The 24,570-nt window shown below is 47.5% G+C and overlaps 2 protein-coding genes across 2 annotated transcripts in view; both read left to right on the forward strand.

The window, feature by feature from the left end:
• Positions 1-5,508, forward strand: part of LOC115124008 (ubiquitin carboxyl-terminal hydrolase 33-like) — a 75,829-nt gene extending 70,321 nt beyond the window's left edge. Inside the window, exons 23-24 of the mRNA XM_065005999.1 lie at positions 4,822-4,890; positions 5,059-5,508. Of these exons, the coding sequence (XP_064862071.1) occupies positions 4,822-4,890; positions 5,059-5,198 (209 nt within the window). The 3' untranslated portion in view covers positions 5,199-5,508. The remainder of the gene's footprint in view (positions 1-4,821; positions 4,891-5,058) is intronic.
• A 1,815-nt stretch (positions 5,509-7,323) lies between these two features.
• LOC115124007 (ZZ-type zinc finger-containing protein 3-like) overlaps positions 7,324-24,570 on the forward strand; it is a 58,929-nt gene continuing 41,682 nt past the window's right edge. The window contains exons 1-2 of the mRNA XM_065006000.1: positions 7,324-10,958; positions 21,846-24,462. Coding sequence (XP_064862072.1) covers positions 21,911-24,462 — 2,552 coding nt within the window. The 5' untranslated portion in view covers positions 7,324-10,958; positions 21,846-21,910. The remainder of the gene's footprint in view (positions 10,959-21,845; positions 24,463-24,570) is intronic.

Below are 24,570 nucleotides of genomic sequence, written 5' to 3' on the forward strand. Positions count from 1 at the left end.
CGGATGTGGCAGGGCTTGCAAACTATTAGACTACAAAGGGAAGTACAGCCGCGAGCTGCCCAGTGACAAGAGCCTACTAGATGAGATAAATTACTTCTATGCTCGCTTCAAGCCAAGCAACACTGAAGCATGCATGAGAGCATCAGCTGTTCCGGATGACTGTGTGATCACGCTCTCCGTAGCCGATGTGAGTAAGACCTTTAAACAGGTCAACAAACACAAGGCCGCGGGGCCAGACGGATTACCAGGACGTGTGCTACGGGCATGTGCTGACCAACTGGCAAGTATCTTCACTGACATTTCCAACATGTCCCTGACTGAGTCTGTAATACCAACATGTTTCAAGCAGACCACCATAGTCTCTGTGCCCAAGAACACTAAGGTAACCTGCCTAAGTGACTACTGACCCATAATACTCAGTCTGTAGCCATGAAGTGCTTTGAAAGGCTGGTCAGGGCTCACATCAACCCCATTATTCCAGAAACCCTAGACCCACTCCAATTTGCCTACCGCCCCAACAGATCCACAGATGATGCGAACTCTATTGCACTACACACTGCCCTTTCACACCTGGACAAAAGGAACACCTATGTGAGAATGCTGTTCATTGACTACAGCTCAGCATTCAACACCATAGTGCCCTCAAAGCTCATCACTAAGCTAAGGACCCTGGGACTAAACACCTCCCTCTGCAACTGGATCCTGGACTTCCTGACGGGCCGCCCCCAGGTTGTAAGGGTAGGTAGCAACACATCCGTTGATCCTCAACACGGGGGCCCCTCAGGGGTGCGTGCTTAGTCCCCCCCTGTACTCCCTGTTCACTCATAACTGAACTGCCAGGCACGACTCCAACAGCATCATTAAGTTTGCTGATGACACAACAGTGGTAGGCATGATCACCGACAACAATGAGACAGCCTATAGGGAGGTGGTCAGAGACCTGGCCGTGTGGTGCCAGGACAACAACCTCTCCCTCAACGTAACCAAGACTAAGGAGATGATTGTGGACTACAGGAAAAGGAGGACCGAGCACGCCCCCATTCTCAACGACGGGGCTGTAGTGGAGCGGGTCGAGAGTTTCAAGTTCCTTGGTGTCGACATCACCAACAAACTAACATGGTCCAAACACACCAAGACAGTTGTGAAGAGGGCAACAACAAAGCCTATTCCCCCTCAGGAGACTGAAAAGATTTGGCATGGGTCCTCAGATCCTTAAAAAGTTCTACAGCTGCACCATCGAGATCATCCTGACTGGTTACATCATGCAAGGCACTACAGAGGGTACATCACTGGGGCCAACTTTGCTTCACTTTAACTCTACCTACATGTACATATTACCTCAATTATGTTGACATTGACTCTGTACCGGTGCCCCCTGTATATAGTCTCATTACTAATCTGTACCCCCGCACATTGACTTTGTACCGGTGCCCCCTGTATATAGTCTCATTACTAACCTGTACCCCCGCACATTGACTCTGTACCGGTGCCCCCTGTATATAGCCTCCACATTGACTCTGTACCGGTACCCCCTGTATATAGCCTCCACATTGACTCTGTACCGGTACCCCCTGTATATAGCCTCCACATTGACTCTGTACCGGTACCCCCTGTATAAAGCTTCCACATTGACTCTGTACCGGTACCCCCTGTATATAGCCTCCACATTGACTCTGTACCGGTACCCCCTGTATATAGCCTCCACATTGACTCTGTACCGGTACCCCCTGTATATAGCCTCCAACATTGACTCTGTACCGGTGCCCCCTGTATATAGCCTCCACATTGACTCTGTACCGGTACCCCCTGTACATAGCCTCCACATTGACTCTGTACCGGTACCCCCTGTACATAGCCTCCACATTGACTCTGTACCGGTACCCCCTGTATATAGCCTCCAACATTGACTCTGTACCGGTGCCCCCTGTATATAGCCTCCACATTGACTCTGTACCGGTACCCCCTGTATATAGCCTCCAACATTGACTCTGTACCGGTGCCCCCTGTATATAGCCTCCACATTGACTCTGTACCGGTGCCCCCTGTATATAGCCTCCACATTGACTCTGTACCGTAACACCCTGTATATAGCCTCCACATTGACTCTGTACCGTAACACCCTGTATATAGCCTCCACATTGACTCTGTACCGGTACCCCCTCTATATAGCCTCCACATTGACTCTGTACCGTAACACCCTGTATATAGCCTCCACATTAACTCTGTACCGGTACCCCCTCTATATAGCCTCCACATTGACTCTGTACCGTAACACCCTGTATATAGCCTCCACATTGACTCTGTACCGGTACCCCCTGTACATAGCCTCCACATTGACTCTGTACCGGTACCCCCTGTATATAGCCTCCACATTGACTCTGTACCGGTACCCCCTGTATATAGCCTCCACATTGACTCTGTACCGGTACCCCCTGTATAAAGCTTCCACATTGACTCTGTACCGGTACCCCCTGTATATAGCCTCCACATTGACTCTGTACCGGTACCCCCTGTATATAGCCTCCACATTGACTCTGTACCGGTACCCCCTGTATATAGCCTCCAACATTGACTCTGTACCGGTGCCCCCTGTATATAGCCTCCACATTGACTCTGTACCGGTACCCCCTGTACATAGCCTCCACATTGACTCTGTACCGGTACCCCCTGTACATAGCCTCCACATTGACTCTGTACCGGTACCCCCTGTATATAGCCTCCACATTGACTCTGTACCGGTACCCCCTGTATATAGCCTCCACATTGACTCTGTACCGGTACCCCCTGTATAAAGCTTCCACATTGACTCTGTACCGGTACCCCCTGTATAAAGCTTCCACATTGACTCTGTACCGGTGCCCCCTGTATATAGCCTCCACATTGACTCTGTACCGGTGCCCCCTGTATATAGCCTCCACATTGACTCTGTACCGGTACCCCCTGTATATAGCCTCCAACATTGACTCTGTACCGGTGCCCCCTGTATATAGCCTCCACATTGACTCTGTACCGGTACCCCCTGTATATAGCCTCCAACATTGACTCTGTACCGGTGCCCCCTGTATATAGCCTCCACATTGACTCTGTACCGGTGCCCCCTGTATATAGCCTCCACATTGACTCTGTACCGGTACCCCCTGTACATAGCCTCCACATTGACTCTGTACCGGTACCCCCTGTATATAGCCTCCAACATTGACTCTGTACCGGTATCCCCTGTATATAGCCTCCACATTGACTCTGTACCGGTACCCCCTGTATAAAGCTTCCACATTGACTCTGTACCGGTACCCCCTGTATATAGCCTCCACATTGACTCTGTACCGGTACCCCCTGTATATAGCCTCCACATTGACTCTGTACCGGTACCCCCTGTATATAGCCTCCAACATTGACTCTGTACCGGTGCCCCCTGTATATAGCCTCCACATTGACTCTGTACCGGTACCCCCTGTATATAGCCTCCACATTGACTCTGTACCGGTACCCCCTGTACATAGCCTCCACATTGACTCTGTACCGGTACCCCCTGTATAAAGCTTCCACATTGACTCTGTAGCGGTACCCCCTGTATATAGCCTCCAACATTGACTCTGTACCGGTGCCCCCTGTATATAGCCTCCACATTGACTCTGTACCGGTACCCCCTGTATAAAGCTTCCACATTGACTCTGTACCGGTACCCCCTGTATATAGCCTCCAACATTGACTCTGTACCGGTGCCCCCTGTATATAGCCTCCACATTGACTCTGTACCGGTACCCGGTATTTAGCCTCTACTGTTATTGTACTGCTGCTATTTAACTTTCTTTTTTTACTTAACACTTGTTTTTCTTTAAACTGCGTTGTTGGTTAAGGGCTTGTCAGTAAGCATTTCACTGTGAGGTCTACAGCTGTTGTATTCGGCGCATGTGACAAATAACATTTGAGTTGAATGTCATTGTTATGCTGTAGCGTTAAGATTTCCCTTCACTGGAACTAAGGGGCCTAGTCCAAACCATGAAAAACAGCCCCAGACCATTATTCCTCTTCCACCAAACTTTACAGTTGCATTCGGGCAGGTCGTGTTCTCCTAGCATATCCTAAACCCAGATTTGTCCGTTGGATTGCCAGATGGTGAAGCGTGATTCATCACTCCAGAGATCTCGTGTCAACTGCTCCAGAGACCACTGGCATCGAGCTTTACACTCCAGCCGACGCTTGGCATTGTGCATGGTGATCTTAGGCTTGTGTGTGGCTGCTCGGCCATAGAAACCCCGTTCATGAATCTCCTGACGAACAGTTATTGTGCTGACGTTGGTTCCAGAGGCAGTTTGGAACTTGGTAGTGTTGCAACCGAGCACAGACCATTTTTACGCGCTTCAGGACTCGGCGGTCCCGTTCTGTGAGCTTGTGTGGCCTACCACTTCGTGGCTGAGCCGTTGTTGCTCCTAGACGTTTCTACTTCACAATAACAGCACTTACAGTTGACCGTGGCAGCTCGAGCAGGGCAGAAATTTGATAAACTGACTTGTTGGAAAGGTGGCATCCTATGACGGTGCCAAGTTGAAAGTCACTGTGCTCTTCTGTAAGGCCATTATTACCTCCAATGTTTGTCTATGGAGATTGCATGGCGGTGTGGCTGAAGTTGCCAAATCCACTCATTTGAAGGGGTGTCTAGATACTGCTGTATGGATAGAGTAGTAGGTGTGATTTGGAGTCTCCACCCCCAGCTGTTGAAAGGAGTGCTATAATGTGCTATATTAATTAGGCTGCCTTCAGACTACATTTTATGTGGCATAATAATTTTTTATTTAAAAAAAAAATTATTTTCCCTTGCAGATCCACCTGGACCAATCGATAACTCCAAGATCGCGATCAACAAGAATGGTCATCTAACACTCAGACAAGGTAACAGCCTGACCAAGTCTCAACTCTTCTGTCTTCTCCAAATCCTCTACTTATATAATGTCCTATCAGTGTGATGCTGATGGAACTGTTGTGGACACACTAGAAAATCTACTAAATGTGTGCGTTATTTCAGTCTCGTTAAATCTGTGTGCTATTTACTCCCTCAAGGAGCTGACTCGGGACAGATCTCTGAGGAGACGTGGAACTTTCTCCACTCCGTCCACGGAGGAGGTCCGCTCGTAACAGTCCGGCCCAACGTCTCTCACCCCGAACTAGAGGCCTCCTCGCAGTCTAAGGAGAAGATATAGGTGGAGACGTGCTACGTTTCAATCTACCTACATACCAACTCCTTCACATGAAACAACCTACCTACTGTACCAACCCCCTAACAGGAAACCCCCAACACCAGCCCCCTAACAGGAAACCCCCAACACCAGCCCCCTGACAGGAAACCCCCAACACCAGCCCCCTGACAGGAAACCCCCAACACCAGCCCCCTGACAGGAAACCCCCAATACCAGCCCCCTGACAGGAAACCCCCAATACCAGCCCCCTGACAGGAAACCCCCAACACCAGCCCCCTAACAGGAAACCCCCAACACCAGCCCCCTAACAGGAAACCCCAACACCAGCCCCTAACAGGAAACCCCCAACACACCAGCCCCTAACAGGAAACCCCAACACCAGCCCCTAACAGGAAACCCCCAACACCAGCCCCTAACAGGAAACCCCCAACACCAGCCCCTAACAGGAAACCCCAACACCAGCCCCTAACAGGAAACCCCAACACCAGCCCCCTAACAGGAAACCCCAACACCAGCCCCCTAACAGGAAACCCCAACACCAGCTCCCTAACAGGAAACCCCCAACACCAGCTCCCTAACAGGAAACCCCCCAACACCAGCCCCCTAACAGGAAACCCCAACACCAGCCCCTAACAGGAAACCCCCAACACCAGCCCCTAACAGGAAACCCCCAACACCAGCCCCCTAACAGGAAACCCCCAACACCAGCCCCTAACAGGAAACCCCAACACCAGCCCCTAACAGGAAACCCCAACACCAGCCCCTAACAGGAAACCCCAACACCAGCCCCTAACAGGAACCCCCAACACCAGCCCCGTAACAGGAAACCCCCAAACAGCCCCCCAGAAACCCCCAACCCCAACACCAGCCCCCTAACAGGAACACCAGCCCCCTAACAGGAAACGCCCAACACCAGCCCCTAACAGGAAACGCCCAACACCAGCCCCTAACAGGAAACGCCCAACAACCAGCCCCCTAACAGGAAACGCCCTAACAACCAGCCCCCTAACAGGAAACGCCCTAACAACCAGCCCCCTAACAGGAAACGCCCTAACAACCAGCCCCTAACAGGAAACGCCCTAACAACCAGCCCCCTAACAGGAAACGCCCTAACAACCAGCCCCTAACAGGAAAGCCTAACAACCAGCCCCCTAACAGGAAACTACCTAACAACCAGCCCCTAACAGGAAACTACCTAACAACCAGCCCCCTAACAGGAAACTACCTAACAACCAGCCCCTAACAGGAAACGCCCTAACAACCAGCCCCTAACAGGAAACTACCTAACAACCAGCCCCTAACAGGAAACTACCTAACAACCAGCCCCTAACAGGAAACGCCCTAACAACCAGCCCCTAACAGGAAACGCCCTAACAACCAGCCCCTAACAGGAAACTAACAGAAACTACCTAACAACCAGCCCCCTAACAGGAAACTACCTAACAACCAGCCCCCTAACAGGAAACTACCTAACAACCAGCCCCTAACAGGAAACTACCTAACAACCAGCCCCCTAACAGGAAACTACCTAACAACCAGCCCCTAACAGGAAACTACCTAACAACCAGCCCCTAACAGGAAACTACCTAACAACCAGCCCCCTAACAGGAAACTACCTAACAACCAGCCCCCTAACAGGAAACTACCTAACAACCAGCCCCCTAACAGGAAACTACCTAACAACCAGCCCCCTAACAGGAAACTACCTAACAACCAGCCCCCTAACAGGAAACGCCCTAACAACCAGCCCCTAACAGGAAACTACCTAACAACCAGCCCCTAACAGGAAACTACCTAACAACCAGCCCCCTAACAGGAAACTACCTAACAACCAGCCCCTAACAGGAAACTACCTAACAACCAGCCCCCTAACAGGAAACTACCTAACAACCAGCCCTGAGTACAACAACAACTAAAGCCTTTTATTTTGCACTTTACTTTTTTATTTAAAAAGCGTTGGAACAAATGATTTCCCTTTTCCTTGACCACCACAAAATGAACAGCCCTTCTTGACAACTGGGCGGAAGAAGAAACATGTCTGGAAATAACACGGTGACATGTTTCTACATAAATGTAGAAATATATAATTTCTAATAACACAAAACACACACACACACACACACACACACACACACACACACACACACACACACACACACACGCACACGCACACGCACACACACACACACGCGCACACACACACACACACACACACACACACACACACACACACACACACACACACACACACACACACACACACAAACAAACACACGCGCACACGCACGCGCACACACACACGCACACACAAACACACGCGCACACGCACACGCACACACAAGCACACACACACACACGCACACGCACACACACTAGCACTGTAGAATAATACATGGGAAACTGTGTCTGGTAATTTCCAGAACCAAGCATTTATTAATTTTGTTTGTAGGTTTAAAAAATGTATTTTCCTGAATGCAGCTTTTAAAAAAAGCTTCTCTCTCTTGACCAAAATTGAGACAATGTCACTCTATCAGGGATGGGAAACTGTAATGGGGGGCCACAAAGAAATCGGAACTCATTATGAGGGGCCGTAATGGTTCATGGGCCTGCATACCCACATCCATACCCACACATGCAATCAGAGCCAGCCCTCTCCTTTTGGGGGCCCTAAGTGAAATTTTGATGACCCCCCCCCTCTTAGCGGCACCCTTCTTTGACAATGGAGAGAGAGAATGTATGTTTTAGTTTATTTCCTGTAATTCTATACATTTTGCAGTTTTAAAGCAAGTTTGCTGCAATTCTACACATTTTGCCATGGGGCAGAGAGAACATGTTTCAGTTTTACAACTAATTCCCTGCAATTCTACACATTTTGCCATAGGGTGGAGATAAATGTCTGCAGTTTTTAATATGATATCTGAGTGAGAGTAATTAACCAAATCAACGGAGGCCCCCCTGGTCAGTAATTCGACCATGATTACTACAAATTTAGATAGCTGGCTAGACTAATTTACCAATCGACATTTATTTTTTTAGCTGACTGGGTTAATTGAGTGGCTGTCAGTGACTTACATAACTGCTGATGCACAACCAACATTTAGAAATGACACCTTGGTGCATTCTACAATTCTACCTAGTAACAGTAAATTGAGACCCCGACTGAGTTCCCTGGAGGGGGTTCTATATGATGTCACTCTTATGTCTTGTGTGTCTGCAAACGAACAAAAGAAGAATCACAAAATGCATCTAACTGTAGATATCAAAATTGTTTCTCTTTTTAATACATGTTCTAAGAAAATAACATATTGTTGAAGTGAATGGTTGTATAAAAAAAAAAGCTCAAGCTCTTACATTTTCCATAAAGTGAAGAAGAGAAATCTCCGTCCACACATTTTAAGAGACCCTCCTCTTGTTTGCAGAAAAAAAATGTAGCTGTTTGTAAAAGCTAATTTCCACACAATGCTACGGATTTTGCCATACCGTGTTCTTGTGCTATCTGGGCAAACATAACCAAATCAATGGGGGCCCCCATACCAAGACATCTTGGGAATTTTAAAATCTCCTGTTTTCTTTTGGAGTGGCGGCAAGTGAATGGGGAAAAAAGGGGAACACTGCTAATGTGTGTTTACACAGGCAGCCTCATTCTGATCTTTTTTTTTTTACACATATTGGTCTTTTGACCAATCAGATCAGGTATTTTGCCAATAATTGGTCTTTTGACCAATCAGATCAGGTATTTTGCCAATAATTGGTCTTTTGACCAATCAGATCAGGTATTTTGCCAATAATTGGTCTTTTGACCAATCAGATCAGGTATTTTGCCAATAATTGGTCAAAAGATCAGAATTGGGCTGCCTGTGTAAACTAAGTAGTCTCAGGAAGGATTTGTATGTTTCTTATTTTTTTTATTTTTTTTACTATAGTCTGGTTAAGATACGTGGCACGTTCACACAATGTCTGATGTGTATTTGAATGTACTAGTGAGTCCAGGGGTGTATTCACTAGGATCTAAAAGGAAGGGAACGTGTAGGGACCCACCCATCTGAATCTGTCCAATAGAAACTCTTGTTTCCGTTGTAAAACCTGGTGTGTGTTACTTAATGAATACACCTCTGGTGGGGTTGGGGTCAATCCAGGAAGTGGACTGAAATTCCAAATCAAATTTTACTCAAATGTGAGACAAATGTGGAATTGAAATGGGAATTGACCCCCAACCCTGACGTACGAATGATTTGAAAAAACTTGATGGTCACATTAAATTACATGTAAGCTGCCCACTCACTGCATTATATGTACACAATGGATCACAAACTTCTGTGGCCATCTTTGTCTTTGAAATGTACAGAAATACATGACAAGCTTTCAAATCATAACGTTCATCAGTTTTGTCAGTGGAAGAAAGCAGTAACTTGTGTATAAGGGCATGGTGTTGCTTTTGGTATGTGGTCACTGAAGACCGAAGAAGCAATGTGAAGAATGCTGTAGGTATATGGAATACTGCATCCTGATTACTAAACTAAACACATCTGTTCTGATTCGGAATGGTTGATATGATTCTGCTTCTATTAAACACATCTGTTCTGATTCGGAATGGCTGATATGATTCTGGTTCTAGAAAACACAACTGTTCTGATTCGGAATGGCTGATATGATTCTGGTTCTAGAAAACAACTGTTCTGATTCGGAATGGCTGATATGATTCTGGTTCTAGAAAACAACTGTTCTGATTCTGAATGGCTGATATGATTCTGGTTCTAGAAAACAACTGTTCTGAATCGGAATGGCTGATATGATTCTGATTCTAGAAAACAACTGTTCTGATTCGGAATGGCTGATATGATTCTGGTTCTAGAAAACAACTGTTCTGATTCTGAATGGCTGATATGATTCTGGTTCTAGAAAACAACTGTTCTGAATCGGAATGGCTGATATGATTCTGATTCTAGAAAACAACTGTTCTGATTCTGAATGGCTGATATGATTCTGGTTCTAGAAAACAACTGTTCTGATTCTGAATGGCTGATATGATTCTGGTTCTAGAAAACAACTGTTCTGATTCGGAATGGCTGATATGATTCTGGTTCTAGAAAACAACTGTTCTGATTCGGAATGGCTGATATGATTCTGATTCGGAATGGCTGATATGATTCTGATTCGGAATGGCTGATATGATTCTGATTCGGAATGGCTGATATGATTCTGATTCGGAATGGCTGATATGATTCTGATTCGGAATGGCTGATATGATTCTGTTAAACCCTGATGATGAAAGAACAGTGTAGCACAGACATGATTTCTCTTCACCTGTTTGTTTACTCAGCAACTTAATTTTAATCATATTTATTCCAGTGCATGTTATGGGTTTAAGATCAAAGTTGAACATTTTGGAAATGTATGTTTAATTGAATTGTGGACAAACTCTTGTGTATCACAACATTTTGTTTTGTTCTACCAACTAATCGGAACATCTCTGAAATACTAATTTCATTTTAAGTGACCCTTTATTTCTGGATTCTGACTAATAACATTATAGATATTGTTCGACTTTCAAGTGAGACATGGCATTGGTAGCCCGAGCTACACACAGTCTCGTCCAGGGGCCAAAGATGTCTTTCCTGTTCTCCTTTCAACAGGAAAAATGTAGTGTTTCATTTTGACAAGTTGTGGAAGTAGGCAGAACACACACACACACACGGACCCCGTTGACTGGATAGAAAATATGTCTCATGCCGAGTGTGGCAGCACACGATTTGCGGAAGTGAGGTGAGTGTAATTCTCTAGCTATCTTCACAATCCCATTTTTTTTCTTCCAATAAACGAGTTAGTCGGTCGTGATCAGAAGTGAAGCATAGACTTGCCATCTAATGAACAATTTTAGTGAAAAAGTCGACCAAATAGTGAGCCCGTTATGCTAATGCTTTAGGAAAGTTGTTTACTAGCCGCTGTTAGCAAGCAGCAGCCTAGCCACAGAAGGAACTATTCCCTTATTGCACATCTTTATCCTAGCTTTGTTATTACGAGTTTAGGCCACCCGCTAATGTCCATCAATTTAACGTTACCTACCAATGTTAAAGCTATGCGATTATCAACTCACTTACTTTAGTATTAATATAGCTTGTCAAATACTTGGAATATGCATAATAAACCATTACTCCTTAGCGAACCATTTATTTTAAGACTAGTAAGACTGATATATAATGTATATATTTAGTAAGACTGATATATAAATATATATAACTAGTAAATTAGGTAACTATCCGGTGCGCCAATTGGCAATGTAACTAACCGCTAAGTGAGCTAGCTAACATTACTACTTTTATTTCATGTAATAAAAACAAATGATTTTGTTATCCGGTCATTTGCTAACTTTTGCGAGGAAATAAACTAACAAAACAAAAACGGATGAGAAGAGCAGAAATATGTTGTGAATAGCAACCAGTTTATGGTGCATAATGCATATCAGGGTGCGACCAAGCTGCTGTCTGCAGCCTTTTCTAACGGCTTGGTTAGCATGTGGGCTAACGGTTTGATAGCCGGCTAGTTTGCATTGGTAGGTAATAAGAGGAACACACGACCACGGGGACTAGTTATCCGACTTCTCTTGTGAAATAGTAGCTACCGTAATTGGAGCGAGTTAAAGAACTACTTATTAAGACCCCTGCGCTTCAGTGTTGTCCAACTTGGGTCCTGTCACTAATAAAGAAATACATTCAATCAAAACATTTGTTTTAAAGACATGTATTTTTAACTTCACTAATTCAATAGAGTAAACAATGGAGTATTTCGTTTAGTTTTTTGTTCTCCACCCCATCATCTTTACTTCTCCACCCTCTATATACATATATATATATATATAGATCTCCATTCAGAGGACCGGACTGCCTCCACCAAATCCCCGGTAATGGCACTCCAGCCGACAGGCAGGGAGCACCATTACCGGGGATTTGGTGGAGGCAGTCCGGTGGGGGGTGGTGTTGTGGTGGTGGTGTATGTAGAGAGCTCTATGGGGGGTGGTGTTGTGGTGGTGTATGTAGAGAGCTCTATGGGGGGGTGTATGTAGAGAGCTCTATGGGGGTGTATGTAGAGAGCTCTATGGGGGGATGGTGGTGTGGTATGTAGAGAGCTCTTGGGGGTTGGTGGTGTGGTGTATGTAGAGAGCTCTATGGGGGGATGGTGTTGTGGTGTGTAGAGAGCTCTATGGGGGGATGGTGTTGTGGTGTATGTAGAGAGCTCTATGGGGGGATGGTGTTGTGGTGTGTATAGAGAGCTCTATGGGGGGATGGTGTTGTGGTGTATGTAGAGAGCTCTATGGGGGGGTGTTGTGGTGTATGTAGAGAGCTCTATTGGGGGGGATGGTGGTGTATGTAGAGAGCTCTATGGGGTTGGTGGTGTGGTGTACTTAGAGAGCTCTATGGGGGGGTGTATGTATGGAGCTCTATGGGGGGGGATGGTGGTGTATGTAGAGAGCTCTATTGGGGGTGGGTGTGGTGTATGTAGAGAGCTCTATTGGGGGTATGTAGAGAGCTCTATGGCTGGTGGTGGTGTATGTAGAGAGCTCTATGGCTGGTGGTGGTGTATGTAGAGAGCTCTATGGCTTGTGGTGGTGTATGTAGAGAGCTCTATGGGGGGGGGTGGTGTTGTGGTGTATGTAGAGAGCTCTATGGGGGGTTGTTGTGGTGTATGTAGAGAGCTCTATGGGGGGGATGGTGTTGTGGTCTATGTAGAGAGCTCTATGGGGGGATGGTGTTGTGGTGTATGTAGAGAGCTCTATGGGGGTTGGTGGTGTGGTGTATGTAGAGAGCTCTATGGGGGTTGGTGGTGTGGTGTATGTAGAGAGCTCTATGGGGGTTGGTGGTGTGGTGTATGTAGAGAGCTCTATGGGGGGTGTTGTGGTGTATGTAAAGAGCTCTATGGGGGGTGTTGTGGTGTATGTAGAGAGCTCTATGGGGGGTGGGGGTGTATGTAGAGAGCTCTATGGGGGATGGTGTTGTGGTGTATGTAGAGAGCTCTATGGGGGGTGGTGTTGTATGTAGAGAGCTCTATAGGGGGATTGTGTTGTGGTGTATGTAGAGAGCTCTATGGGGGATGGTGTTGTGGTGTATGTAGAGAGCTCTATGGGGGGGTGTTGTGGTGTATGTAGAGAGCTCTATGGGGGGGAGATGATGTTGTGGTGTATGTAGAGAGCTCTATGGGGGGGATGGTGTTGTGGTGTATGTAGAGAGCTCTATGGGGGGTTGGTGGTGTGGTGTATGTAGAGAGCTCTATGGGGGTATGTAGAGAGCTCTATGGGGTTGGTGGTGTGGTGTATGTAGAGAGCTCTATGGGGGTTGGTGGTGTGGTGTATGTAGAGAGCTCTATGGGGGGGATGGTGTTGTGGTGTATGTAGAGAGCTCTATGGGGGTATGTAGAGAGCTCTATGGGGGATGGTGGTGTGGTGTATGTAGAGAGCTCTATTGGGGGGGTGTATGTAGAGAGCTCTATGGGGGGGGTGTATGTAGAGAGCTCTATGGGGGGGGGTGTATGTAGAGAGCTCTATGGGGGGTATGTAGAGAGCTCTATGGGGGGGGTGGTGTGTATGTAGAGAGCTCTATTGGGGGTATGTAGAGAGCTCTATTGTGTTGGGGTTGGTAGAGAGGGGGTGGTGTTGTGGTGTAGAGAGCTCTATGGCTTGTGGTGGTGTATGTAGAGAGCTCTATGGGGGGATGTTGTGGTGTATGTAGAGAGCTCTATGGGGGAGAGCTCTATTGGGGGATGGTGTTTGTGTATGTAGAGAGCCCTATGGCTTGTGTTGGTGTATGTAGAGAGCTCTATGGGGGGGATGGTGTTGTGGTGTATGTAGAGAGCTCTATGGGGGGTGTTGTGGTGTATTTAGAGAGCTCTATGGGGTGGGGGTGTATTTAGAGAGCTCTATGGGGGGATGGTGTTGTGGTGTATGTAGAGAGCTCTATGGGGGGGATGGTGTTGTGGTGTATGTAGAGAGCTCTATGGGGGGTGTTGTGGTGTATGTAGAGAGCTCTATTGGGGGGTGGTGTTGTGGTGTATGTAGAGAGCTCTATGGGGGGATGGTGTTGTGGTGTATGTAGAGAGTTCTATGGGGGTTGGTGGTGTGGTGTATGTAGAGAGCTCTATGGGGGTATGTAGAGAGCTCTATGGGGGTTGGTGGTGTGGTGTATGTATGGGGGAGAGCTCTATGGGGGTGGTGGTGGTGTGTAGTGTATGTAGAGAGCTCTATGGGGGATGGTGTTGTGGTGTATGTAGAGAGCTCTATGGGGGATGGTGTTATGTAGAGAGCTCTATGGGGTAGGATGGTGGTGTGGTGTATGTAGAGAGCTCTATGGGGGGGGGTGTATGTAGAGAGCTCTATGGGGGGGTGTATGTAGAGAGCTCTATGGGGGGGGTGTATGTAGAGAGCTCTATGGGGGGGGTGTATGTAGAGAGCTCTATGGGGGGTGTATGTAGAGAGCTCTATTGGGGGGGGTATGTAGAGAGCTCTATTGGGGGTTGGTGGTGTGGTGTATGTAGAGAGCTCTATGGCTGGTGGTGGTGTATGTAGAGAGCTCTATGGCTTGTGGTGGTGTATGTAGAGAGCTCTATGGGGGGATGGTGGTGTATGTAGAGAGCTCTATGGAGAGCTCTATTGGGGGGATGGTGTTGTGTATGTAGAGAGCCCTATGGCTTGTGTTGGTGTATGTAGAGAGCTCTATGGGGGGGGATGGTGTTGTGGTGTATGTAGAGAGCTCTATGGGGGGTGTTGTGGTGTATTTAGAGAGCTCTATAGGGGGGTGGGGGTGTATTTAGAGAGCTCTATGGGGGGATGGTGTTGTGGTGTATGTAGAGAGCTCTATGGGGGGGGGATGGTGTTGTGGTGTATGTAGAGAGCTCTATGGGGGGTGTTGTGGTGTATGTAGAGAGCTCTATAGAGGGGGGGTGGTGTTGTGGTGTATGTAGAGAGCTCTATGGGGGGATGGTGTTGTGGTGTATGTAGAGAGTTCTATGGGGGTTGGTGGTGTGGTGTATGTAGAGAGCTCTATGTGGGGGTTGGTGGTGTGGTGTATGTAGAGAGCTCTATGGGGGGGTGTATGTAGAGAGCTCTATGGGGGGATGGTGGTGTATGTAGAGAGAACTATGGGGGATGGTGTATGTAGTGAGCTCTATGGAGGGGATGGTGTTGTGGTGTATGTAGAGAGCTCTATTGGGGGGGTGTAGAGAGCTCTATGGGGGTTGGTGGTGTATGTAGAGAGCTCTATGGGGGTTGGTGGTGTATGTAGAGAGCTCTATGGGGGTGATGGTGTATGTAGAGAGCTCTATGGGGTGGATGGTGTTGTGGTGATATGTAGTAGAGAGCTCTATTGGGGGGGGTGTATGTAGAGAGCTCTAAGGGGGGATGGTGGTGTATGTAGAGAGCTCTATGGGGGTGTATGTAGAGTTCTACCTGGGTAGAGCTCTATGGGGGGTGTATGTAGAGAGCTCTATGGGGGGCGGGTGTATGTAGAGAGCTCTATGGGGGGGGTGTATGTGAGTGTTCTACCTGGGTTGAGAGACAAAGGATGTGTTCTACCTGGGTAGAGGAGACAAAGGATGTGTTCTACCAGGGTAGAGGGGACAGGATGTGTTCTACCTGGGTAGAGGAGACAAAGGATGTGTTCTACCTGGGTAGAGGAGACAGGATGTGTTCTACCTGGGTAGAGGAGACAGGATGTGTTCTACCTGGGTAGAGGAGACAGGATGTGTTCTTAAATGTAATGTAATGTGTTCTACCTGGGTAGAGGAGACAGGATGTGTTCTACCTGGGTAGAGGAGACAGGATGTGTTCTACCTGGGTAGAGGAGACAAATGATGTGTTCTACCAGGGTAGAGGAGACAAAGGATGTGTTCTACCTGGGTAGAGGAGACAAAGGATGTGTTCTACCTGGGTAGAGGAGACAAAGGATGTGTTCTACCTGGGTAGAGGAGACAGGATGTGTTCTACCTGGATAGAGGAGACAGGATGTGTTCTACCTGGGTAGAGGAGACAAAGGATGTGTTCTACCTGGGTAGAGGAGACAAAGGATGTGTTCTACCTGGGTAGAGGAGACATGATGTGTTCTACCTGGGTAGAGGAGACAAAGGATGTGTTCTACCTGGGTAGAGGAGACAGGATGTGTTCTACCTGGGTAGAGGAGACAGGATGTGTTCTACCTGGGTAGAGGAGACAGGATGTGTTCTACCTGGGTAGAGGAGACAGGATGTGTTCTACCTGGGTAGAGGAGACAAGATGTGTTCTACCTGGGTAGAGGAGACAAAGGATGTGTTCTACCTGGGTAGATGAGACAGGATGTGTTCTACCTGGGTAGAGGAGACAGGATGTGTTCTACCTGGGTAGAGGAGACAGGATGTGTTCTACCTGGGTAGAGGAGACAGGATGTGTTCTACCTGGGTGGAGGAGACAGGATGTGTTCTACCTGGGTAGAGGAGACAAAGGATGTGTTCTACCTGGGTAGAGGAGACAAAGGATGTGTTCTACCTGGGTAGAGGAGACAAGGATGTGTTCTACCTTGGGTAGAGGAGGATGTGTTCTACCTGGGTAGAGGAGACAAAGGATGTGTTCTACCTGGGTAGAGGAGACAGGATGTGTTCTACCTGGGTAAGGAGACAAAGGATGTGTTCTACCTGGGTAGAGGAGACAGGATGTGTTCTACCTAGGTAGAGGAGACAGGATGTGTTCTACCTGGGTAGAGGAGACAGGATGTGTTCTACCTGGGTAGAGGAGACAGGATGTGTTCTACCTGGGTAGAGGAGACAGGATGTGTTCTACCTGGGTAGAGGAGACAAAGGATGTGTTCTACCTGGGTAGAGGAGACAAAGTCCAGCCGGAGTCCGTCGAAGAACAAGAAGTCACCAAACCACAGAAGATTCAAATATGTGGTTTTTGGTGATGGCTTTATGGGAAAGCTAGCAACTTGTAAACAACTACCCATTTCTATAAGCAAGTCATATTTTTATAGTAGTGTTAAATAAACATTGGCTGTTAAGTAAATTATATTATGACTGTTGCCTAGCTACAGTATAATTTTCAATGTAGCCTAGCTTTAAGCTAGCTACAGTATCATTTTCAACCTAGCCTAGCTTTTAGCTAGCTACAGTGGTACCTTCAATCTAGCCTAGCTTTTAGCTAGCTACAGTGGTTTCTTCAACCTAGCCTAGCTTTTAGCTAGCTGCAGTATAATTTTTCAACCTAGCCTAGCGTTTAGCTAGCTACAGTATAATTTTCAACCTAGCCTAGCTTTTAGCTAGCTACAGTGGTATTTTCAACCTAGCCTAGCTTTTAGCTAGCTACAGTATAATTTTTCAACCTAGCCTAGCGTTTAGCTAGCTACAGTATACATTTCAACCTAGCCTAGCTTTTAGCTAGCTACAGTGGTATCTTCAACCTAGCCTAGTTTTTAGCTAGCTACAGTGGTATTTTCAGCCTAGCTTTTAGCTAGCTACAGTGGTATCTTCAACCCTAGCCTACCTTTTAGCTAGCTGCTCTGCAGTGCAAGCTAGCTTGACTTGCTAGAAAGTTAGTTACTTATTTCTCTAACATTTATTATCATCTTAAAACAATGTTTCTCCTGTCTTGAATGAAAAGGTAACATCTCCCTAAATAAATGCTATCTCTGACGGGAGACTAGGCTGTCGGTCCAGTAGTGGAATAAACTTGCATGAAGGTCACGATGTAAACGGGAGCATCAGATTACTAACGTTTTTCAAGTGCGAGGTTAAAAACTGTGTTTTTTTGGAAAACCTGACCCTGAGAGAGAGCGAGAGATAAGGGAATATGTCCCAAATGGCACCCTATTCCCGATATAGTGCATTTAGCCCTATGGCTAAGTAGTGCGCTATATAGGGAATAGGGTACCATTTGGGATGTGAGCTAGTGTTCCAGTCTACCTGTTTCCCCAGACAGACACAGAGCACTCACAGCTGAAGCATCAAAGCTGGGCTGACATTTGATTCTCTTGGAACTGGCACGAGATGAAAGATCCTGCCCTGCCCTTATTCACCCTCTGTCAATATACAGTTGAAGTCAAAAGTTTACATACACCTTAGACAAATACATTTAAACTCAGTTTTTCAAATTTCCTGACATTTAATCCTAGGAAAAAATGTCCTGTTTTAGGTCAGTTAGGATCACCACTTTATTTTAAAGATTGTCAAATGTCAGAATAATAGTAGAAAGAATTATTTATTTCAGCACATTCCAAGTGGGTCAAAAGTTTACATACACTCAATTAGTATTTGGTAGCATTACCTTTAAATTGTTTAACTTGGGTCAAACGTTTCGGGTAGCCTTCCACAAGCTTCCCACAATAAGTTGGGTTTTGGCCCATTCCTCCTGACAGAGCTGGTGTAACGGAGTCAGGTTTGTAGGCCTCCTTGCTCACACACGCTTTGTGATGGCCACTCCAATACCTTGACTTTGTTGTCCTTAAGCCATTTTGCCACAACTTTGGAAGTATGCTTGGGGACATTGTCCATTTGGAAGACCCATTTGTGACCAAGCTTTAACTTCCTGACTGATGTCTTGAGATGTTGCTTCAATATATTCACATAGTTTTCCGTCCTCATGAAGCCATCTATTTTGTGAAGTCCACCAGGCCCTCCTGCAGTAAAGCACCCCCACAACATGATGCTGCCACCCCCACAACATGATGCTGCCACCCCCTTGCTTCACTGTTGGGATGGTGTTCTTCGGCTTGCAAGCCTCCCACTTTTTCCTCCTAACATAACGATGGTCATTATGGCCAAACAGTTCTATTTTTGTTTCATCAGACCAGAGGACATTTCTCCAAAAAGTACGATCTTTGTCCCCATGTGCAGTTGCAAACCGTAGTCTGGCTTTTTTTATGGCGGTTTTGGAGCAGTGGCTTCTTCCTTGCTGAGTGGCCTTTCAGGTTATGTCGATATAGGACCCGTTTTACTGTGGATATAGATCCTTTTGACCTGTTTCCTCCAGGATCTTCACAAGGTCCTTTGCTGTTGTTCTGGGATTGATTTGCACTTTTCACACCAAAGTACATTCATCTCTAGGAGACAGAATGCGTCTCCTTCCTGAGCGGTATGACGGCTGCGTGGTCCCATGGTGTTTATACTTGCGTACTATTGTTTGTACAGATGAAGGAGGAACCAGACTTGTAGAGGTCTACAATTTGTTTTCTGAGGTCATGGCTGATTTGATTTTCCCATGATGTCAAGCAAGGAGGCACTGAGTTTGAAGGCAGTTCTTGAAATACATCCACAGGTGCACCTACAATTGACTCAAATGATGTCAATTAGCCTATCAGAATCTTCTAAATCCATGACATCATTTTCTGGAATTTTCCAAGATGTTTAAAGGCACAGTCAACTTAGTGTATGTAAACTTCTGATTCACTGGAATTGTGATACAGTGAAATAATCTGTCTATAAACAATTGTTGGAAATGTACTTTTCATGCACAAAGTAGATGTCCTAACCAAAACTATAGTTTTTTAACAAGAAATTTATGGAGTGGTTTGAAAAACAAGTTGTAATGACTCCAAACTAACTTCCGACTTCAACTGTAGCATCTCTGATTCTCTTATTCACCCTCTCAGTTACAGCATCTCCTAATGCTGAACCTTATTCATCCTCTCAGTACATCATCTCCTAATGCTGAACCTTATTCATCCTCTCAGTACAGCATCTCCTAATGCTGAACCGTATTCATCCTCTCAGTACAGCATCTCCTAATGCTGAACCTTATTCATCCTCTCAGTACAGCATCTCCTAATGCTGAACCTTATTCATCCTCTGTCACTATAGCATCTCCTAATGCTGAACCTTATTCATCCTCTCAGTACAGCATCTCCTAATGCTGAACCTTATTCATCCTCTGTCACTATAGCATCTCCTAATGCTGAACCTTATTCATCCTCTCAGTACATCATCTCCTAATGCTGAACCTTATTCATCCTCTCAGTACAGCATCTCCTAATGCTGAACCTTATTCATCCTCTCAGTACAGCATCTCCTAATGCTGAACCTTATTCATCCTCTCAGTACAGCATCTCCTAATGCTGAACCTTATTCATCCTCTCAGTACAGCATCTCCTAATGCTGAACCTTATTCATCCTCTGTCACTATAGCATCTCCTAATGCTGAACCTTATTCATCCTCTGTCACTATAGCATCTCCTAATGCTGAACCTTATTCATCCTCTCATACATCATCTCCTCTGTCACTCATACAGCATCTCCTAATGCTGAACCTTATTCATCCTCTCAGTACATCATCTCCTAATGCTGAACCTTATCCTCTCATACAGCATCTCCTAATGCTGAACCTTATTCAGCATCTCCTAATGCTGAACCTTATTCATCCCTCTCCTAAGTACAGCATCTCCTAATGCTGAACCTTATTCATCCTCTCAGTACAGCATCTCCTAATGCTGAACCTTATTCATCCTCTCAGTACAGCATCTCCTAATGCTGAACCTTATTCATCCTCTGTCACTATAGCATCTCCTAATGCTGAACCTTATTCATCCTCTGTCACTATAGCATCTCCTAATGCTGAACCTTATTCATCCTCTCAGTACATCATCTCCTAATGCTGAACCTTATTCATCCTCTCAGTACAGCATCTCCTAATGCTGAACCTTATTCATCCTCTCAGTACAGCATCTCCTAATGCTGAACCTTATTCATCCTCTCAGTACAGCATCTCCTAATGCTGAACCTTATTCATCCTCTCAGTACAGCATCTCCTAATGCTGAACCTTATTCATCCTCTGTCACTATAGCATCTCCTAATGCTGAACCTTATTCATCCTCTGTCACTATAGCATCTCCTAATGCTGAACCTTATTATTCATCCATCTCACTGTATTCATCATCTCCTAATGCTGAACCTTATTCATCCTCTCAGTACAGCATCTCCTAATGCTGAACCTTATTCATCCTCTCAGTACAGCATCTCCTAATGCTGAACCTTATTCATCCTCTCAGTACAGCATCTCCTAATGCTGAACCTTATTCATCCTCTCAGTACAGCATCTCCTAATGCTGAACCTTATTCATCCTCTCAGTACAGCATCTCCTAATGCTGAACCTTATTCATCCTCTGTCACTATAGCATCTCCTAATGCTGAACCTTATTCATCCTCTCAGTACAGCATCTCCTAATGCTGAACCTTATTCATCCTCTCAGTACAGCATCTCCTAATGCTGAACCTTATTCATCCTCTGTCACTATAGCATCTCCTAATGCTGAACCTTATTCATCCTCTCAGTACAGCATCTCCTAATGCTGAACCTTATTCATCCTCTGTCACTATAGCATCTCCTAATGCTGAACCTTATTCATCCTCTGTCACTATAGCATCTCCTAATGCTGAACCTTATTCATCCTCTGTCACTATAGCATCTCCTAATGCTGAACCTTATTCATCCTCTGTCACTATAGCATCTCCTAATGCTGAACCTTATTCATCCTCTCAGTACAGCATCTCCTAATGCTGAACCTTATTCATCCTCTCTCAGTACAGCATCTCCTAATGCTGAACCTTATTCATCCTCTCAGTACAGCATCTCGCAACGCTGAATCTGGTTCATGGATAATGGATCCCTTATGAAGCTTTATAACCTCGGTCTCCTCTATGCTCCCAGGTGCCCCACTTCTGTAGCAGAGGAGCGAGCAGCACGATGAGACGCCAGTAGCCTCCCGCCGTAGCATGGCCGCGTCACGTTCCTCGCGCGTCACAAGGTCATCGGTCGGGCTCAATGGATTGGACGAGAACTTCTGTGGCCGAACCCTCAGGAATCGCAGTATCGCCCAGCCGGAGGAGTGTCAGGGGTCACCTCTCCCCGGCAGCAGGGCCCCACGCTCTCCCAAGAAGAGACAAGATGACCAGGCCGGGGCCTCAGAGAAGCCTGGGGGTCACCAGGGAAAGGTAGCCCACCACAAGGCCACCTCAGTGGATGGGGAGACATGGGCAAGCCCCAGGAAGAGGGTCCTGTCCTGCTCAGAGAGAGAGGGGGTTGGGGGTTCGGAGAAGGCTGAGAACTGTGAAGGGAGGGGGAAGGAGACGTCAGGTGCTGTGGGGAGGGATGCCTCGCCGCTCCTCAAAAGGGCCAAACGGTGCTTCCGCTCTGGGGAGTCGCATGGATCCAAGGATGACCTCCCGTCTGCTCCCCCCATGCCCGTCATCCCCTGCGCCCCCTTAACGACTGTCAAGGAGAACAGTGAAGGGGGTGACCTGCTCAGACAAAACTCCACCGCAGCCTCACCTTCCTCTTCTTCACCTGACCTCAACAAGGAGGAAGGAGAGGAGGAGGAGGAGGATGACGGCCATGTTCAGCAGCTCCCGAACTCCAACTCCCATAAGTCCTGTATCGGGCTGGGGCAGACCAGCAGTAGCCCTGATGCTCAGACAAACTCCCTGTGTCTCAGCGCTGCCTCCAACACCACCTGTCCAGGTCCCGGTCCAGCACTGCTCAACGGCAGCCAGAGGGGGGCGCCCTGCCCTTCGCCCCCAGACCCCATAGTGCCTTGTAGAAACTATGATCCTGGGCAGCAGGAAGGGGGTAAAGACTCTGATCCTGGGCAGGAGGAGGGGGGTAAAGACACTGATCCTGGGCAGGAGGAAGGGGGTAAAGACACTGATCCTGGGCAGGAGGAGGGGGGTAAAGGCTCTGATCCTGGGCAGGAGGAAGGGGGTAAAGACTCTGATCCTGGGCAGGAGGAGGGGGGTAAAGACTCTGATCCTGGGCAGGAGGAAGAGTGTAAAGGCTCTGATCCTGGTCAGGAGGAAGGGGGTAAAGACTCTGATCCTGGGCAGGAGGAAGGTGGTAAAGACTCTGATCCTGGGCAGGAGGAAGGTAAAGACTCTGATCCTGGGCAGGAGGAAGGGGGTAAAGACTCTGATCCTGGGCAGGAGGAGGGGGGTAAAGACTCTGATCCTGGGCAGGAGGAGGGTAAAGACTCTGATCCTGGGCAGGAGGAGGGGGGTAAAGACTCTGATCCTGGGCAGGAAGAAGGGGGTAAAGACTCTGATCCTGGGCAGGAGGAGGAGGGTAAAGACTCTGATCCTGGGCAGGAGGAGGGTAAAGACTCTGATCCTGGGCAGGAGGAGGGGGGTAAAGACTCTGATCCTGGGCAGGAGGAAGGGGGTAAAGACTCTGATCCTGGGCAGGAGGAGGGGGGTAAAGACTCTGATCCTGGGCAGGAGGAAGGGGGTAAAGACTCTGATCCTGGGCAGGAGGAGGGGGGTAAAGACTCTGATCCTGGGCAGGAGGAAGAGTGTAAAGACTCTGATCCTGGGCAGGAGGAAGAGTGTAAAGACTCTGATCCTGGGCAGGAGGAAGAGGGTGAAGTCTCTGATCCTGGGCAGGAGGAGGAGGGTAAAGACTCTGATCCTGGGCAGGAGGAAGGGGGTAAAGACTCTGATCCTGGGCAGGAGGAAGGGGGTAAAGACTCTGATCCTGGGCAGGGGGAAGAGTGTAAAGACTCAGGGGAGTGTCCTGCTCCTCTTCTGGCCTCCTTTGAGGAGGACTCCTCTACTCCCCACCTGTCTGTCAGAGAGGAGGAGGTGGATGTGGTGGGGTACTCAGTGTGTCGGGAGGAAGTGGTGACAGCGACCGAGGAGGAGGTGGAAGTGACACCGACTGAGGAGGAGGAGGAGAGTTGCGGCGGGGGAATTAACGGATGGTCGTTCACGCCGCTGGTGGTCCAGAACACTGTTGCCACCAGCATCATCATCAACAACAATATCATCAACAACAACAACGTCAACAACAATAACTCAGGAGAATTCACGATGCCACTGCTAGCCCCCCCAACACGCTCAGACCCACCCTGCACCCCCTCTATCTCCAGCACCTCGCCCCCCTCCTTCACAGAGCCCCACGAACACAGGTACACCCTGAGGACTTCGCCCCGTAGGGCGGCCTGCGGCGGGGGCAAGGCTGTGGCCCCCTGCTCCTCTCCCAGGGACCCTCTGAGGGAGGGGGTGGAGGCGGGGAGAGAGCTGGTCGCTACTCCTACCCTCTCCTCATGCTCCAGTATCCAGGCTAGGGAGGGGTCTCTCCTGTCTCCCCTGTCTGTCCCCATGGAACAGGGGAACGGCTGGGCCAGAAGGGACAGCGTAGAATGGGACAGTACGGGCCATGGGGAGCTCTGTGAGACCAGTGGAGGCCTAGAGGAGGTTCCAGGAGGTCAACAGGAGGACGACCCAGATGTGTATTACTTTGAGTCAGATCACCTGACCCTCAAACATAACAAAGAGTACGTAGTGGGAGTTTATGGGATTGTATTACTTTGAGTCAGATCACCTGACCCTCAAACATAACAAAGAGTACGTAGTGGGAGTTTATGGGATTATATATATATATA

This window comes from Oncorhynchus nerka, linkage group LG20, assembly GCF_034236695.1.
Source record: "Oncorhynchus nerka isolate Pitt River linkage group LG20, Oner_Uvic_2.0, whole genome shotgun sequence".
Lineage (NCBI taxonomy): Eukaryota > Metazoa > Chordata > Actinopteri > Salmoniformes > Salmonidae > Oncorhynchus > Oncorhynchus nerka.